The 19664-nt window shown below is 44.4% G+C and overlaps 1 protein-coding gene across 13 annotated transcripts in view; it reads right to left on the reverse strand.

Annotated features, from left to right (window-relative positions):
- Nucleotides 1–19664, reverse strand: part of LOC123765697 (forkhead box protein P1) — a 634146-nt gene that overhangs the window by 150139 nt on the left and 464343 nt on the right. For 9 of the 13 annotated variants that reach the window (XM_069337173.1, XM_069337171.1, XM_069337172.1 and 6 more), the window contains one exon: nt 53–133. The exons of the other annotated variants lie outside the window; for them this stretch is intronic. In XM_069337173.1, coding sequence (XP_069193274.1) covers nt 53–133 — 81 coding nt within the window. The remainder of the gene's footprint in view (nt 1–52; nt 134–19664) is intronic. 13 annotated transcript variants of the gene reach the window in all.

Raw genomic sequence — 19664 nt, forward strand, 5'->3', positions numbered from 1 at the left:
GGAGAGCAATAATTGCAATGTGTTTCAGGTGATGTGAGTTAATAATCTGTACCTTGCTTCTGTAAGGTGCTGTGTACCACTGCTGCTGCTCTGTTGTCACTGTACATGTACGCTCCTCTCTACTTGTAGCCAACTGTAAATAAATAAATAACACGCCTGTATATATACGTAAACACTTGTACATAGTGAACAACAAAAAACAAATCATGAAATAATGGAACATTATGAAATATGAAACGCGTAAGTGAGCACGCAACATATATATATATATATTTTTTGGACTTCTTAATACAAAACCAACTTAAAATTTGTAACTAATCTACAGTTAAAATTCTTTACCATTTTGGATCTCTCGAAAACTTCAAGTGAGAGAGAGAGATTCCGAATCAAAGTTTGTATAAAAATTCCAAATCATCAGTCCATTCCTCCCCCCCCCCCAACATTTTAAGCAGAAAATGGTCGAAATTTTAACTAAAACTTGTGTTCTTTTATTGCTGGTAATTTTGATAGGTTCAGATTTTGTATACTTTGTATACCTCATGTGTATACCTTAGCACGGAAGGGAGGGAGGGAGGGAGAGGGAGAGGGAGAGAGAGAGTGAGAGAGAGAGAGAGAGAGAGAGAGAGAGAGAGAGAGAGAGAGAGAGAGAGAGAGAGAGAGAGAGAGAGAGAGAGAGAGAGAGAGAGAGAGAGAGAGAGAAAGAGAGAGAGATAGAGATAGAGAGAGAGATAGAGATAGATAGAGAGAGAGATAACCCTACATCCTAGGGGGACCAGCACCCGGATACCCTCACACTTCGCCCAGAAAGCATCACAATACACCCCTGGAAGAACGGCAGATAGCTGGTGAGGGACTACACATGTGTATCCACCCGTCACTGACACCTACATACACTTACGTGCTGATCAAGCAGGTGGAGCGGCACAGGGAAACAGCAAAATCACTCAAGTACAGGCGACTGGAAGGTCAATACACCTTTGTTCCCATACGCATGGCCCCTGGGGGTAGGAGTGCCTTTTGTAACCTTTAACTACCTAATAAAGCACACAAAAACACAGCAGGAAGCAGGTGGTAGGATACAAGAACATATAAACAGTATTGGAGGGGACGTAAAAATCCCCTCTAATGTGTTATGTGTGCTTTTCTCCGAGGCTAAGGGTTCCCTTCTTCAAGCCACAGGTGATATATATATATATATATATATATATATATATATATATATATATATATATATATATATATATATATGTCGTACCTAATAGCCAGAATGCACTTCTCGGCCTACTATGCAAGGCCTGATTTGCCTAATAAGCCAAGTTTTCCTGAAATAATATATTTTCTCTAATTTTTTTCTCATGAAATGATAAAGCTACCCATTTTATTATGTATGAGGTCAATTTTTTTTATTGGAGTTAAAATTAACGTAGATATATGACCGAACCTAACCAACCCTACCTAACCTAACCTAACCTATCTTTATAGGTTAGGTTAGGTTAGGTAGCCGAAAAAGTTAGGTTAGGTTAGGTTAGGTAGGTTAGGTAGTCGAAAAACAATTAATTCATTAAAACTTGGCTTATTAGGCAAATTTGGCCTTGCATAGTAGGCTGAGAAGTGCGTTCTGGCTACTAGGTACGACATATATATATATATATATATATATATATATATATATATATATATATATATATATATATATATATATATATATATATATATATATAGGTATATATATAGATATAGGTATATATATAGATATAGATATATATATAGATATATACCTCTCCTGTGGAGAGACCAGGCCTCTCGGTTGGTGGACTGGTCAACCAGGCTGTTAAATGCCATATGACGTATGAATCACAGCCTGGTTGCTCAAGTATATTTCGGAGGTATTCATCAAGTTCTCCTTCGACCACCCTGAGAGGTCAACAAGTTAGACCCTTATGTTTAGAGGATGTTGAAAAGTCTTGTTCATATCTATTGCAACGCAGCTTTTCGACAGGGCTATTTTTGCACTTCCTGCCATGCCTCCTGGTCTCATGTGGAGCCATATCCGTGTACAGGTTTGGAACCAGCCCAAGTGTAAAATATTCTGTATATCTCTCTCGCCTCCGCTCTTGAGAATTCAGATTGAAAAGTTTTAAGCGGCCCCCCAATAATTTAGATATTATACTGAATGGCTTCGTGCAGGGAAAGTTTTCCAGCATGCTCTTCAGGTCAGTAATTTTCCCCAGCTCTGAAGTATGCAGTTAGCGTGCAACAATAGTCCCCCCTAAGATAAAACAAGTAGCATTAACTATTACACTCTTGGGGTCCTGTTTGTTAGGAACTTAATAATCCATCTCCTTACTTTTGTCGGCAGTAAAATGCGACGTATTAGTAAAACTTTAAAGCTCCGTAATTTTGACGTACTCTCTGTGACTCGGCCTCAACGGGTTAGGTGGGTTGCTCGGGTTGATACGTTTCTGGCTACAGGAAACAGTTGTATTTTGAACGGAGTGGCAAATCAAAAGAGAGATTCTCTTTTGATTTTGATTTTGATTTTGAAAAGACTCCTTCCGGGCTGGAAGGAGAGTGGTCAGAAAGTGGAATGAGTTAGACGATTTTAATACAATATTACTCACTCAATACAATACTTTAATACAATATTACTCACTCAATACAATACTTTAATACAATATTACTCACTCAATACAATACTTTAATACAATATTACTCACTCAATACAATACTTTAATACAATATTACTCACTCAATACAATACTTTAATACAATATTACTCACTCAATACAATATTTTAATACAATATTACTCAATACAATTTTACTCACTCAATACAATACTTTAATACAATATTACTCACTCAATACGATATTTTAATACAATTATGATAAGAAAGACGAGAAAATTGAGTCATTTCGAAACAAATTGTTTCGAATTCGCGGCACAAAAATTGAACCTCGCTCCTGCTATCACCTATAGATGAGTGAATCTAGGTGAGTACGTCTTGCTCTTACCCCTCCCCCCTATCCCCTACCCCGGCTCCTACACCCCTACTCCCCCTAACCCCTACCCCCCCCCCGCCCCACCCCACATCCGCTTAATACATTCCAATGAAAAAAAAAGAATCCCAGAAATAAAGGAGATTGCCATAAAAACTGGAGGTGATTTACACATGCTAATGAGAAGTGTTCGTCTCATTCTTAAAACTCCCCAAATGACCAAGACGTGATAATGAAGAAATTAAGAAGGGAGGCGACCTTAATCTTTATTGCATTTGCAATCTTCAAGGTTTTATCCTTCTGTTATTTGGGGATCGAACCCCGGTTTGGGATCGAAGTCCCTCCCTCCCTCCCCCCACGTTGGGTGGGGGAGGGAGGGATTTGCCTCTTCCTGGATTACTCACCTTCCTAAGCCCGGATTAATTACGGGCAAATTTCACCCTACTGCCGCCCGCGCTTAAGGGCTAAAGGATACTTAACAACACGCTTCCAATGGGTTAGCCTAAAACACTTTGGGTATTACTTTTTCAATCACTTTTTGCATGCTGATAAGGGATAATTTCTTGGGTAAACCAATAGAAAGATGGCCCTAATGGCAGGCCAGTCTAGCCGCCTAGAATAATGAGTGGGAGATTATGGAGAGGTGCCACATGTCGCTAGCCTCCGTGTCTGTCTGTCTGCCTACCTGCGTCCGTCTGACTGTCTCTGTCTGTCTGTCTGTCTGTCTGTCTGTCTGTCTGTCTGTCTGTCTGTCTGTCTGTCTGTCTTGTCTGTCTGTCTGTCTGCCTGCCTGCCTGCCTGCCTGCCTGCCTGCCTGCCTGCCTGCCTGCCTGCCTCCCTCCCTCCCTCCCTTCCCCCCCTCACCTCTCCCAAACCCAGTCGATAAAAACATCTGATATTTTTTTGTTCTATCACAAAATACGCGAGGCATAGAATAAAACTCTCCGCGAAAACATTTTTTTTTTAATTTGATATAAATGAATATGTGCATACATGAGCCCGTATGTGTATGTATGGCAGCATGCATGCATATGGCAGTATCCAACAGCATGTGTATGAACCTGCCTGCCCGTGACTGTTTCAAGCGTAGGTTAGACATGTATATGAATGGGATTGGGTGGATATATATAGGAGTTGCCTCGTATGGGCCAATAGGCCCTCTGCAGTTACCTTATGTTCTTATGTTCTAACTTGAATCAATACCATAACAGATTTCTGTTCTCTCTTCAGCGCTATAAAGTTTTGCAAAGTAGGGGGAGGAGGTTAGTGGTGGATAGGGGTTAGGGGGGGTTGTGAATGGGGGGAAGAGGGTATGGGGGTAGGAGGAAAAAGGAGGAACGGGTATCTTTTAAGTTGGAGTCATTATCAGTGATCATCCCCCCATCCCTCCCCATTCCTTCCCCTCCCTCCCCATCCCTTCCCATCCCTCCCCATTCCTTCCCCTCCCAACAGTAACTAGACCTGAGGATATGAGCTGTTCAGATTGCTCCATGGTTAAGATGGCTTCCTGCTGGCAGGAATGCAGTTATGGATACACTATTAAATGCTTGGAGGGCTCAAATATATGTTTGGAGGGCTTAAATACATGTTTGGAAGGCTCAAATACATGTTTGGCGGGCTAAAATTCCTATTTGGAGGGCTTAAATACATGTCTGGAGGGCTAAAATTCATGTTTGGAGGGCTTAAATACATGTTTGGAGGGCTTAAATACATGTCTGGAGGGCTAAAATTCATGTTTGGAGGGCTCAAATACATGTTTGGAGGGCTAAAATTCATGTTTGGAGGGCTTAAATACATGTTTGGAGGGCTTAAATACATGTCTGGAGGGCTAAAATTCATGTTTGGAGGGCTTAAATACATGTTTGGAGGGCTTAAATACATGTCTGGAGGGCTAAAATTCATGTTTGGAGGGCTTAAATACATGTTTGGAGGGCTCAAATACATGTTTGGCGGGCTAAAATTCCTGTTTGGAGGGCTCACATACATGTTTGGCGGGCTAAAATTCCTGTTTGGAGGGCTCACATACATGTTTGGCGGGCTAAAATTCCTGTTTGGAGGGCTCACATACATGTTTGGAGGGTTCAAATTCACGTTTAGAGGGCTCAAATACATGTTGATGAGGGATAAAAGATATCCATATCCATATTCTTGGAGAGCACAACAGCTCGTTATAATACTTGTATGTATTAGGAATACATACGTTAGAAATACTTTAAACATACAGCACCTTTGCCCAAAGTATACTTATCATTGCTAAAAAAAAGTGAATATTAATTTTATAATTACAAAAAAAGCACATTTCTAGTGAATCTCTAATTACGTAAAAGTGTATTTTCAATATAGTAAGTATATGGATACACTTACTGCAGGGTGTAGTCGGCCCCTCTGGTGAAGGATACACCCTCCAGGGTGTAGAGAAAAAGATAGAATTTATCAAACTAATTCAACCAACCGAAGAATATTGCCTTACGAACAAATCCACAAGGGCCGTGACGAGGATTCGAACCTACGGCACGAGAGCATCCCAGACGCTGCCTTAATCGACTGAGCTACGACATGGTAAAAGAGACGTAGGTTCGAATCCTCGTCACGGCCCTTGTGGATTTGTTCATTTGATGCATCACGCTATTGTGATTTCTGTGTGTAATATTGCCTTACCTTTTTTTTGTGTTAGTAATAACCACAATACAATGTAAGATTATTGACCTGGAGAGAGGCAGATGAAAACACCGACTATTGTTCCTCTTCTTTCCCCCCTCCCCCCAAAAGGGCTCAGAGGGTCGTAGTCCTATGGGCCCGGGTTCAATTCCCCGGTGAGGCAAAAACAAATGAGCAGACTTGTCTCTCACCTGAGGCTAATGTTCACCTAGTTGTAAATAGGTACCTGGGTGTTAGACAGGTTGTATCCTGGGGATGTGTGTGTGTGTGTGTGTGTGTGTGTGTGTGTGTGTGTGTGTGTGTGTGTGTGTGTGTGTGTGTGTGTGTGTGTGTGTGTGTGTGTGTGTGCTTACTATTCAACTACTACTTACTTGCTAGAATCAAATAATTATAATATTATTATTTAATGACTTGTCTAAACAGGAGTCGAGTCCTATGTATGTCGATGTTCCCGGATGACGCGATATTAGTGAGAAGAGTTGTGACAGATGAGGATTGTAGGATCATCCAAGAGGACTTGAACAAGCCGCAGAGATGGTCAGAGAAATGGCTACTGGAGTTCAACACAAGCAAGTGTAAAGTTATGGAAATGGAAATTGGAGACAGGAGACCAAAGGGACAGTACACAATGAAGGGGAACTGCCTACCTGTGACGATTCGAGAGAGACACCTGGGAGTGGACGTAACATCAAATCTAACTCCTGAGGCACATATAAATAGGATAACGACAGCAGCGTACTCTACACTGGCGAAAGTTAGAACATCATTCAGAAACCTAAGTGAGGAGGCTTTTAGGGAGCTTTACACTGCCTACGTGAGGCCAGTCTTAGAGTATGCCGCGCCATCATGGAGTCCCCACCTGAAGACACACATAAGGAAACTGGAAAAGGTTCAAACATTTGCGACGAGGCTTGTCCCAGAGTTGCATGGGATAGGATATGAAGAGCGCCTCTAGGAACTGAACCTGACGAAGTTAAAGAAAAGGAGGGAGCGGGGAGATATGATAGCAGCATACAAAATACTTAGGGGGGAATGATTGACAAAATGCAAATAGACGAAATGTTCACACGGAATACCAGCAGAACAAGGGAACATGGGTGGAAGCTGGAACTCATCTGAGTCATAGAGACGTTAGAAAGTTTTCTTTTAGCGTGAGAATAGTGGGGAAATGGAATGACCTTAAGGAGCACATTGTGGAAGCAAACACTATTCATAGCTTTAAAACTAGGTATAAATAGAGAAGAACGACAGGAATCATTGCTGTAAACAACCAGCTAATAGAACGGCGGGATTCAAGAGCCATCGCTCGATCCTGCAGGCACAAATAGGTGAATACACACACACACACACACACACACACACACACACACACACACACACACACACACACACACACTAACAAGCAACATAACATACCTTTTGTCTAAATGACCACATCACTTCGACCCCTTCCCTAATCCTCGCCCCCTTCCCAACCCCCAATCACCCCCCTAACACCAATTTCCCCCTCAACCCTAATTTACCCCAAAAAACCCAATCACTTCCTCCCCCCTTTCTTATTTTTTCCAAGAAAATCTTGGTATACCACCCACCCCTAAAAAATCATTCCCACAGAAAAGAGTAGGGAAGAAAGTTTGGTGAGGGGGAAGGGGAGGGGGGAGTAAGGGGGATTGGAAGAGGGGGGGGATGGAAAGGGAGGGATGAGGTTGGGGTAAGAGCGGCTACATTAGCGGGGATCTCGCAGGAGGGTAGATTATACAGGTCGAGCCATGAATCTTCGACCCTAATTATTTCTCGTCCCAACTTCAATCTGCTCAGCTCCGACAAAGTATTATCATTCTCGACAGATTGCAAATGGAGAGCTTTTCTGGGGCGTATGTCACACTTGAGGAATGTTGCCGCTGCCTCTCTCTCTCTTTCTTTCTTTCTCTCTCTCTCTCTCTCTCTCTCTCTCTCTCTCTCTCTCTCTCTCTCTCTCTCTCTCTCTCTCTCTCTCTCTCTCTCTCTCTCTCTCTCTCTCTCTCTCTCTCTCTCTCTCTCTCTCTCTCTCTCTCTCTCTCTCTCTCTTTCTTTTTCTCTGCCTCTCTCTCTGCCTCTTTGTCTGTCTGTCTGTCTGTCTGTCTGTCTGTCTGTCTGTCTGTCTGTCTGTCTGTCTGTCTGTCTGTCTGTCTCTTTCTCTCTCTCTCTCTGCCTCTCTCTCTTTCTCTGCCTCTCTCTCTCTCCCTCTCCCTCTCTCTCTCTCTCTCTCTCTCTCTCTCTCTCTCTCTCTCTCTCTCTCTGTTCTCTCTGCCTCTGTCTCTCTCTCTCTCTTTCCCTCTGCCTCTCTCTCTTTCTCTCTGCCTCTCTCTCTCTCTCTCTCTCTCTCTCTCTCTCTCTCTCTCTCTCTCTCTCTCTCTCTCTCTGTTCTCTCTGCCTCTGTCTCTGTCTCTGTCTCTCTCTCTCTCTCTCTCTCTCTCTCTCTCTCTCTCTCTCTCTCTCTCTCTCTCTCTCTCTCTCTCTCTCTCTCTCTTTCCCTCTCTCTCCCACTCTCTCTTTATTCGCATTTTCTGCAGAGGGAAGGCGGAACGAGACAGAAGGAGGACAAGCAGAAAAGTAGGAAAATGCAGGAGGAGGAAGAGTGAGAGATGATATCAATCACACAGACAGCTAGAAGACAGAAGAACTAAACACAGAATTGGCCATAACTAGTAAATACTGCAAGTTAACGAGCGTAAAACAAGTCAAGAATTACCAAATATGACCCCTACCAAAGAGACAGAGGACAGGCGCAGTAACACAAGAAAACAAACATGTTATTAAGAAAGATATAAACTGGGAAAACAAAAATGGAAACCAGGAAAGAGAAAACGTCATGAAAATCCCCCATTGGTGCGCGGCGTGAAGTCTACGGACGCCAGTAGCCACGTTTCAATACAGGCGCCGCTCCTGCCCGTCTCTCAAACCTCCCTGTACAATGTACACAGCGTCTCTTCTGTGGCTCTTGGAGTGGCAGGTAGGCAAGATGCGTCCTAAAGCAGATTACAGGACGCGCAAGCATAAGGGAATTAATGTTGCCTGCCCGTGCAGGCAGCATTATGCTGCCTGCACGGGCATGCAGGCAGCATAAAGTAGCTTGCAGGGGCATGCGGGCAGCATAAGGTAACTCACGGGGACATGCAGACAGCATAACATAACTCACAGAACGAATTCATACGGAAAGCATACAGGTAGATTTTAAAAGGTTCTACATCAGCCCTGATCTTAATTAAGGTAACATTAGAACCTTCTACATCAGCCGCAGTGTGAAGGTGATCTTGGAAGCTTCTGAAGCATCTTAGAAGACATATTTATGTCTGTAAAGACATAATATATATACATACTAAGAAATTTGTATACCATTTTAATGAATGTTAAAATTTTCAAAATTATATAATCACCTTTATATGTCATGGAAAAGCTTTGATATTATTATAAAAACACTCTTTATTATTATTAATCAAAAGACGTCCCCTAACACTCGCGGATTTAGCAGACTGTTAGTTTGGTAAGACGTTCACATAGAACTGCAAAAGCGTTTAATTTGTCTTCCAAGATGATCAAAAACCTTTTTACATAATATTTTTTTGTAAACACATCATTTCTTTTTTTATTAAATAAAAGCTGTTATTTGTATTATTTTCTATGAGGGTGAGAGAGGAGCAGCAGTGCGGGAACAGTACCGTGAGGTACTGTGAGGTACAGTGCATTTTACTGTGCTCTGGTTGTAATTTTTCAATTTTATTTAATCCTATCTTCGTAACCTGTCAAAAATATTTAATATTCACAGTTCTGCTTTACTCATTATACCTTTGTACCTTCTCTATGTGCTTTCATGCAAAGGTCACACATATATGAAGGACCTTTGCATAGTCGTGCATACAACTTCTACATTCTGTTTTTGTTTTTCTATTGCTTCGACGAGTTAGTTTTTTTCACTGTGATTAATTATGAAAACCAGAATCATCCTGCATGTGTTGTGACCACGAATTGTGTCGTTGGGTAGTTAGTCTCCATAAAACTGAAGGTTTGGCTCACAATGGCCCTCTCGAAGACCATAAATAATGCCTAAGATTAATGCCTACGGCTTGTTTACATAGTGTTTACATAGTTCCCTATTCCCCCTTCGTAAAGAGGGGTCTATTCTGCCGTTTGACGTGACTCAAGCCTACCTGAAGTAGGGGGAAATTCTGGGACTTCTACTCCCTATAAGCCTAACCTGAGGCCTTCCCCCCTAGACGTATCTTGCGATAACTTGATCCAAAAGGCTGTTGTTGCTTGCTGGTAGGGTACCGCAGCCCCCCACCAGTACCCCCCTCGCCAGAATCTAAAATGTTTCTCTTTGCTACACTACATAGTATTCGGGCTACTGGTGTTTGCCTCTGATTTGACACGAGTTGCGAAGTTGCAGAAATCATGCCCATATGACTGAGGGGATATTGGCAGTTTATTTCTTCAGTGTTAATAATATCTGATTTGATGTGTGTGTCTTGTGTGAGAATCTCTATGCACGTGTGGCATAGAGAGCTTGACACATCTACATCAGCAACACTAGACAAATGAAGAAGAGGAAGCGAGAAATAAAGAGCCAGAAAGTGGAAGACCAAAGGACTGACTGAAGCTTGGAATGGTGAGAGATTGGTGTCGTACTCCATCAATTGTTTATGGATATATATATATATATATATATATATATATATATATATATATATATATATATATATATATATATATATATATATATATATATATATATATATGTCGTACCTAGTAGCCAGAACTCACTTGTCAGCCTACTATGCAAGGCCCGATTTGCCTAATAAGCCAAGTTTTCATGAATTAATTGTTTTTCGACTACCTAACCTACCTAACTTAACCTAACCTAACTTTTTCGGCTACCTAACCTATAAAGATAGGTTAGGTTAGGTTAGGTTGGGTTGGTTAGGTTCGGTCATATATGTACGTTAATTTTAACTCCAATAAAAAAAAATTGACCTCATACATAATGAAATGGGTAGCTTTATCATTTCATAAGAAAAAAATTAGAGAAAATATATTAATTCAGGAAAACTTTTCCTATTAGGCAAATCGGGCCTTGCATAGTAGGCCGAGAAGTGCGTTCTGGCTACTAGGTACGACATATATATATATATGTATATATATATATATATATATATATATATATATATATATATATATATATATATATATATATATATATATATATATATATAACAAGTTACAAAACATTAGGTAATAATAACCCCCATCACACACACACACACACACACACACACACACACACACACACACACACACACAAACACACACACACACACACACACACACACACACACACACACACACACACACACACACACACACAACACACACACACACACACACCCACCTTGAACTGAATTACCCCTACATGTCCCTGTTTCACAATGCACACACACCTCCCCTCCCTCTTCCCCCTCCCTGCAACATTGCCTTAAGTTACTCCCTTCCCAACTGGTGCCGCCTCCCACACCCCCTCTTCCGTTCCTCTCCCCCCTCTTCCCTTCCGCCCCCCCCCATCCCCCTTCCGCCCCCCACCTTGGGAAAAATAATAAAAAAGGTTGATAGTGGCGGCTGACAGCATCGGGCGTGTCAGTCTTTATCAACACAACGAGGACGGCCGACGGACACACCCACATAAGTAAAAATGGGTATCGCCGTCCGGGCCGGAGTTAGGCGCGTCGCCTGATAATGAGACTGAATGAGCAAGGCCATAGGGAGGGAGGGTAGGGAGCGAGGGATCAAGGGAGGGAGGGAAGGGGAACGAGGGGAAAAAGGGAGGGAGGGAATGTGGGAAGAGAAGGAAGAGAACGAAGGGACAGGAGGGTCACCACAGCAAGAACAGTGTTCAGAAAACTCAGAAGATGTGATGCATTAACTGTGCGCCTGATGGATATGAGGATATGGATATGTGTTTTTATATGAGTCAGCACCCCAGCAGGCTGGGTGCACGGGGGGGGGGGTGTAATTACCTAACTACGTTTGCCTGGTTATAAAAAAGGCTCCGACACCTGGGCCCCGACACCTCTGACCTATTGACTGGTCACTATGAGGCCTTCGTGACTCTATGAGTTTTCTCATGTTTGTATCTGAAATATCCTCTTTGATTTTGTTGGTTTATTGTGAGCCAATGTTCAGTTCCCATGTGTCATGAAGTAGCCAATGGAAACAAATAGTCACGTCTCCGACATATTTACTTCTCTAGATACAACAATATTCACTCTTTCCACTACTTCCCATTTTTCACAACGATTTTCTGTCCAATTTGTTAATTCCCTTAGAATCTTGTATGTCGTTATCATGTCCTAATCCTCCCATACTCTACATTGGAGAGATCCTGCTTTCTGAGCCTCTCAATGTAGCCTTGTTGCATTTATGTTTACATTCTCTAGTTTTCTTACCAGTGTTCAACCAATTGGGGTGAATGGTAGAGCGACAGTCTTTCTTCATGCAGGTCGGGGTTCAATCCCCGACCGTCCAGGTGTTTGGGCACCATTCCTTCCCACCGTCCCCATCCTTTCCGGTTTCGTCAGTTGAGAATACAGTACAGTAACTAAGGTCTCGAGAGTTAGACAATTTCAGGCATCGATTTCAGAATCTTTTCTAGTAGACGAGTTCTGAAGTTAGTCTTCAGAATCTAGTTAGTCTTGCAATCTCTGACAGTCTTCGTGTGACCTAGCAGGACAGGTCTAAAACCGGTCTTCACTCTGCCATGTGTCTGCCCAAGATGATTGTGTTGCCAGAGGTGACAGTGTCAGAGTTGAGGTCCTGACATCAGTAGGTTTAAGGTGATATATGATCAGAGCTGTGATGCCTGTGGTCAATGGCTATATTCTGCCCAGGCTTCAACAATGCCCAGCCTGCAACAATGATCAGGCAGCAATAATACCGCAATTTATGCCCCTGAAAGCCCTATTAAATTTGTTCTATACCAGGCCCTCCTTCCCCCCCCCCCTCCCCTTTAATACAACACCAACTGGCTTCCAGCTTAAACCGACCGATAAACCATCTGACTGATTCACTGTCACAGCCTCAACATAAACCACCTGACGCCAGGTAGGCCTACATATGATGTACACATGGAACTTTCCCAGCCTATCATCACGGGGTTACTTGCGCAGTTAAGTTGAAGATAAATTAATTCACATTTCATAAACATTCGGAATACGAACTGCATGTTTTGTGTTGCAGTATGAGTGATTTTTTGTTTTGTTTTTTGTACAACTAAGAAAGTGATTCGAAGCTTCGTAAAGGTATTTACTATTTGCACCTGCAGGATCGAGCTATTAGCTCTTGGACCCTCGTTCATACACACCGTATATATTTGTTACGTTCATACAACAAACTCACTTCTCATGTCATTTAGTCGTTTGAGTGCGATACAATGCCACTGCAACAGACACTGTATACCCAAAAAATCACACACACACAATTTTATGTTGAATTTGCAATTTCTAAATAATTTCGCTTGACGCCCGTGTGTGAGGTGAAGAGATCTCCTCTCGGCTTAGGCATGAGGTTTACGGAGGCATTTTGGTGTTAAATCATATTTGTTCCTTAAGTATTTCTCGTCACTACGCTCTCTCCTTGCCCCCCGCCCCACTTTTTAGCTCCCCCCCCCCTCTCTCTCTCTCTCTCTCTCTCTCTCTCTCTCTCTGTCACTCTCTCTCTCTGTCACTCTCTCTCTCTCTCACTGTCTCTCTCTCTAAATCACAGCGTGTTCGAATACGAATCACAGTGGTGAATCAGACACCATACAGTATTCGATACAAGGCTCCTCCACCCCCCCCCCCACACACACACACAAACACCCCCCCTCACACACAAACAACCCCCCCCCCCACACAGCACAAGCACCACAGTTACCTCATCCAAGCTGTAAATATCAACCGGAATAACTAATCCCAACTGTATTTCAAAGCCTGTTAATTCATCTTTCTGTAAATACCAATTAGAATTTAATTAGCGGCAGGGTAGAGACGATAAGACGGAGGCGGTAAACATTTATTATGCAAGTCTCTCTCCCTGGCACATTACCAACAAAGCCCCGTCTCTTGAATTCTAATGACACGAGGCTCTGCAATAAATCAAACACTGATTAAACTTGCTAAACTCCGCACAGGAGCGTCCCGCTATCAACTGGAGCTGGGAGCTTGGCAGGAGGTGGTGGGTGATGGTGGTGGTGGAGAGGGGGGGGGGGTAGATGGGGGGGGCTAGTGGTGGTGGTGGTTGGGAGTGCGGATGGGGAGGGATAGTGGTGGTGATAGGGGGGGGGGCATTTGGGGGGGGTGGAAGGGTGGTTGTAGGTGGTGGTATGGGCAGAGGGGGAGGGGGGAAACAAGGCTGTTTCCCCCCTTTTATCCATTACGTACTGTTAATTATCCATTACGTACACAGTCGTAATGGATAATTAGATAGCACAATTTGTTATTATTCACTTAACAGAGTCCGAATAAACAAGGCTATACACCAAAATTAATTATTCCTGGACCTAGTATAGCACATATGTGTATTATATTAGGCCTCAGGTATCGTGTATCAGGCCAAGGATGGATAGGTTAGCTTAGGTTATCCTAGTTATCACAAGTCGAGCCTGAGGCCGGGCTCGGGGAGCAGAACTCCCTCTCCCCCTCTCCCGGTATGCTCAGGTTATCATTCATAATTTTTACATCATCAGTACGAAAGCTTGTCCAGTTTGTCCCATTTTAATAGTACCGATTTCTACCTTCTATAATTGCCTCATACGTCAATATATGTACCATGGTCCTCGTCGCTACTATATATATGTACTGCCTAGAGAGGAGGATGGGTTGTGGTAGGTAGTGTGGGGTGGGGGTGGTAGATGGTGTGGGGTGGGGGTAGTTGTAGTGTGGGGTGGTGGTAGGTGGTGTGGGGTGGGGGTAGTTGTAGTGTAGGGTGGTGGTAGGTGGTGTGGGGTGGGGGTGGTAGATGGTGTGGGGTGGGGGTGGTAGATGGTGTGGGGTGGGGGTAGTTGTAGTGTGGGGTGGTGGTAGGTGGTGTGGGGTGGGGGTGGTAGGTAGTGTGGGGTGGGGGTGGTAGATGGTGTGGGGTGGGGGTGGTAGATGGTGTGGGGTGGGGGTAGTTGTAGTGTGGGGTGGGGGAGTGGGGGGGGGATGGAGTCCTGGTGGGGGGAGGGGGAAGATCCTGAAGGTGGTTCACACTTTATCTTCCTCACTTGGGCTGCCTTAATGACCACGCGAGACGGGGGGGGGGGGGCCGGCCTTGTCTGGGAGAGGGGGGGTTGTTGCAGGTGGAGGAGGGGGTGTTGCAGGTGGAGGAGGGGGTGTTGCAGGTGGAGGAGGGGGTGTTGCAGGTGGGGGACAGGTTCTTGCGGGAGGAGCTGGATTGATGCAGGTCAAAGGGGAAACTCAGTCTTTCCCACAGCAAAGAGGTGGTGTTCCACATCATCGGTGGAAGCAGCACCTCACCTTCGACCACACCGTCGACCACACCGTCGACCACACCGTCGACCACACCGTCGACCACACCGTCGACCACACCGTCAGCAGCGTTCATGTTACAAATACGTAACAAATTAGGAACAAAAATAGTGCTCCAGTTTTATTCGCAAAATAGCTCAGGAACTCATTTCACAACCAACAGTAAATTTACCTTTTTCTAAGAACCTCGTCCTGGAAAAAAAAAAACAGCAACGTGAATTGGGACCTTCCACGTCCCCTAGTGGTGGTGGTGGGCGTGGTGAGGCGGTGGTGGGCGTGGCGTAAGCGTGGCGTGGGCGTGGTGATGATGGGCGTGGTGTGGGTGGGGCACAGGGAGCGTCAACCCCAAAGACCAGGACTTCCGGACATACAATTAAGGGATTCCCCCACCCCCTGTCTAAGGGGCGACCCAGCCCATACAATCCCCCCTTCCCCCAGGGTAACCCCACTATACACCCCCCATAGCACTGGAGAAAACGGGGAGGGGGGTCTATACCCCCCTTAGTAAACTTTTAGCGCTTTCCCCAACTTTTAAGTAAATAAGAGTTCTGGAAAACTGTTGATAACCTTGTAACCCATGATGGAAATAACAACCCTTCGTGCAGGGTTCGATCCCCGGTGGAGGCGGAAACAAATGAGCAGAGTTTCTTGCACCCTGACGCCCTTGTTCACCTAGCAGAAAAAATAGGTACCTGGGAGTGAGACAACTGCTACGGGCTGTTGAGGCCTGGTCGAAGACCGGGCCACGGGGGACGCTAAACCCAGAAATCATCTCAAGATATCCTCTCAAAGATAAGTTATCTTGCTGAGAGATGTCGCCACAGTCGTTAGTAACTCGACTTGCTATTGACTTATTTGTGGGACTTGTATTCTGATGTCAATTGGGTTGTTGTTAGACCGGGTCAACGGGTAACGAGGCGCAGTCAACAGCCCGTTAACGCAGACAGAAGAATGACACATTACCGTCAACTGTCAGTCATCACAACAGACAGACGCTCCTTGACGGGGTCAGTAAAGAAGCAACAATGATGCTAATAAAGATGAACCAAAGGCGCCAGTAAAGATGAACCAAAGGTGCCAGTAAAGATGAACCAAAGGCGCCAATAAAGAGGAACCAAAGGCGCCAGTAAAGATGAACCAAAGGCGCCAGTAAAGATGAACCAAAGGCGCCAGTAAAGATGAACCAAAGGCGTCAGTAAAGAGGAACCAAAGGCGCCAGTAAAGATGAACCAAAGGCGCCAATAAAGATGAACCAAAGGCGCCAGTAAAGATGAACCAAAGGCGTCAGTAAAGAGGAACCAAAGGCGCCAGTAAAGATGAACCAAAGGCGCCAATAAAGAGGAACCAAAGGCGCCAGTAAAGAGGAACCAAAGGCGCCAATAAAGATGAACCAAAGGCGCCAATAAAGATGAACCAAAGGCGCCAGTAAAGATGAACCAAAGGCGCCAGTAAAGATGAACCAAAGGCGCCAATAAAGAGGAACCAAAGGCGCCAATAAAGAGGAACCAAAGGCGCCAATAAAGAGGAACCAAAGGCGCCAGTAAAGAGGAACTTAAGCAGGCCAGAACAAGAGGGATTAAAGAGGCTGATAAGGATAAAGGTTTGCTCTTTTATCCCACCAATTGCCTTCGAGAGGACAGATGAGCGTGTGTGACGCAGACACCCGTGACGAGGCTGATGTATGTGACGCAGTTAAGACAGACACCGGTTGTTAAGACAGTCACTGATAGTTAAGACAGTGACGGGTAGTTAAGACAGTCACTGATAGTTAAGACAGTGACGGGTAGTTAAGACAGTCACTGATAGTTAAGACAGTGACGGGTAGTTAAGACAGTGACGGGTAGTTAAGACAGTGACGGGTAGTTAAGACAGTGACCGGTAGTTAAGACAGTGACGGGTAGTTAAGACAGTGACCGGTAGTTAAGACAGTGACGGGTAGTTAAGACAGTGACCGGTAGTTAAGACAGTGACGGGTAGTTAAGACAGTGACCGGTAGTTAAGACAGTGACGGGTAGTTAAGACAGTGACCGGTAGTTAAGACAGTGACGGGTAGTTAAGACAGTGACCGGTAGCTAAGACAGTGACGGGTAGCTAAGACAGTGACGGGTAGCTAAGACAGTGACGGGTAGCTAAGAGAGTGACGGGTAGCTAAGACAGTGACGGGTAGCTAAGACAGTGACGGGTAGCTAAGACAGTGACGGGTAGCTAAGAGTGTGTCCAACAAGGTAACCATCACCTAACACAAGTACACAGGTGTGTACACACACATGAGAAGTGTGTGTGTGACACTAAGACACCCCCCCCCTCCCCCTAATGTGCTGGCTTAGGCAAGAAGAAGACCCCACTAACGAACTTACAAGAGGCAAGAGCACAGACGAGGGTGTGTAAGTAGGGTAACTACCCTACTTACACCCGCAGTAACACTTACATCAGGGGGGGAAGGCAACACATTTGTTCTTATCGAGAGGAAAGTATATATATATATATATGAAACAATGGATACTCTTAATAGGGGGGCCTATATGACGCCATGAAGGAGCCCCAGTTATCACGGGGCTGCTTCCTGGGGGGTAGGAGACCTGGTCGAGGACCGGGCCGCGGGGACACTAAAGCCCCGAAATCATCTCGAGATAACCTCAAGATAACAGTACGTGTGATTTAGACACCTGTATGAAGTTGCCAAACTCGGACACCGTACCACAACATCACGGAATTCCGGTTTCAAACCAGAATCATTTCGAGGAGTCAATGAAATGGCACAAGAATGGAGGAGGAGGAGGAGGTGTTTAACAAAGGATAGTTACAGGAGACGCTAAGAGCAGGAGGCTCCCGGCGGCGGGGGTTGAAGGGGGCGACCCCTGATAAATCCCGCATTGTCGCCCAATCAACACGGCTCATTCCGCTAAGTCCACCCCAGGGAGACGCCGCCTGCACAGCGACTTCCCGCCCCCCACTCCTCCTCTTGCTTCTCTTCCTTCTTCCTTCTTCTCCTACTCCTCCTCCAGCTGCTGCTGCTGCTGAAGCTGCCTGCTCCAACTCAAACTGGTGTTTCTGAAGCTCCCTGTTCCAAATTGTACTGTTGCTGCTGATCTGGTTGCTTCCGCTTCTACTGGTAAATTAACTCCCTCCAGCTGCTGCTGCTGCTGCTGGTAAGCTACGGCATTCCTGCTCCTACTAAATCAGTCTGTTACTGCTGCTGAACGATCCTGCTGGTGCTACTGTTCTCCCAAACAGTTCCTTATGCATTTCTGCGGTTGAATCAACCCCCTCCATCTCCCCCCCCTGCTACTGTGTAGACCCAACACCACCTGGTGCTACGAACCTGCCACCAGCCGGAGCTACTTGACCAGGCTGCAGAAGAGCGCAGCGAACCATCCGTTAGACAACCATCCACGCCTAACAGAATCACCACAGCAGCGAGCCACATGACAGCAAAGGGGCAGCTACAGTAATATACACTACAGTTATGGCAGATTTCAGAAACATTTATTCATCCAAACTCTTGCAACCCAACCTCCAAAAAAATATATATAGTACTTAGAGCAACAACTTGGTCGAACGTACAGAAATGGACTGTTGCAACAAAGTTTTCGTTATTTGCCCTCTACTGGCAACGGAGTCGCTTCATGCAGGTCGGCGTTCAATCCCCGAGCGTCCACGTGGTTGGTTACCATTCCTTCCCCCCCCCTTCCCGTCCCATCCCAAATCTTTATCCTGATCCCTTCCCTGTGATATAAGGTCGTAATGGCTTGGCGCTTTCAGCTGTTAAATAATTAATTGCCCTCTACTGGTTATTTATTATTAAATTAGGGAGGAGGGTAAATCAAGGGGGGTTATTTGCCCCCCCTCTTCCCCTCCCCTCTACATTTTGTAGAGGGGAGGATTGGAGGAATTGAACATTCCTAGTCCTAGAATAGAACCTAATTCCCCATCATCCCGCCGGCACTCTGATGGTAATCTTGGGCATGGTATTTTATCAAATCATCTCATTCTTTGGGGACACACTGAGGAACACAAATCCGAACAAGCCTGAATGGTCCCCAGGCATATATGCAACTGAAAACTCACACCCCAGAAGTGACTCGAACCCATAATGCCAGGAGCACTCTGCAACTGGTGTACAGGACCCCTTAACCACTCAACCATCACGACCGGACAAAAGATTCGCATTATTTATATATATATATATATATATATATATATATATATATATATATATATATATATATATATATATATATATGCAATTGACGATCACAAAACACTGATCATTTTATGCGGAAAATCCACAGAGAAATATGAAATGAGGTGAACGTTTCGGCTTGTTAAAGCCTTTGTCAACACCAACAGGGTGTTGGTGTTGACAATATATATATATATATATATATATATATATATATATATATATATATATATATATATATATATATATATATATATATATATATATATATATATGTCGTACCTAATA

Source organism: Procambarus clarkii, chromosome 37 (assembly GCF_040958095.1).
Source record: "Procambarus clarkii isolate CNS0578487 chromosome 37, FALCON_Pclarkii_2.0, whole genome shotgun sequence".
NCBI classification, from domain to species: Eukaryota; Metazoa; Arthropoda; class Malacostraca; order Decapoda; family Cambaridae; genus Procambarus; species Procambarus clarkii.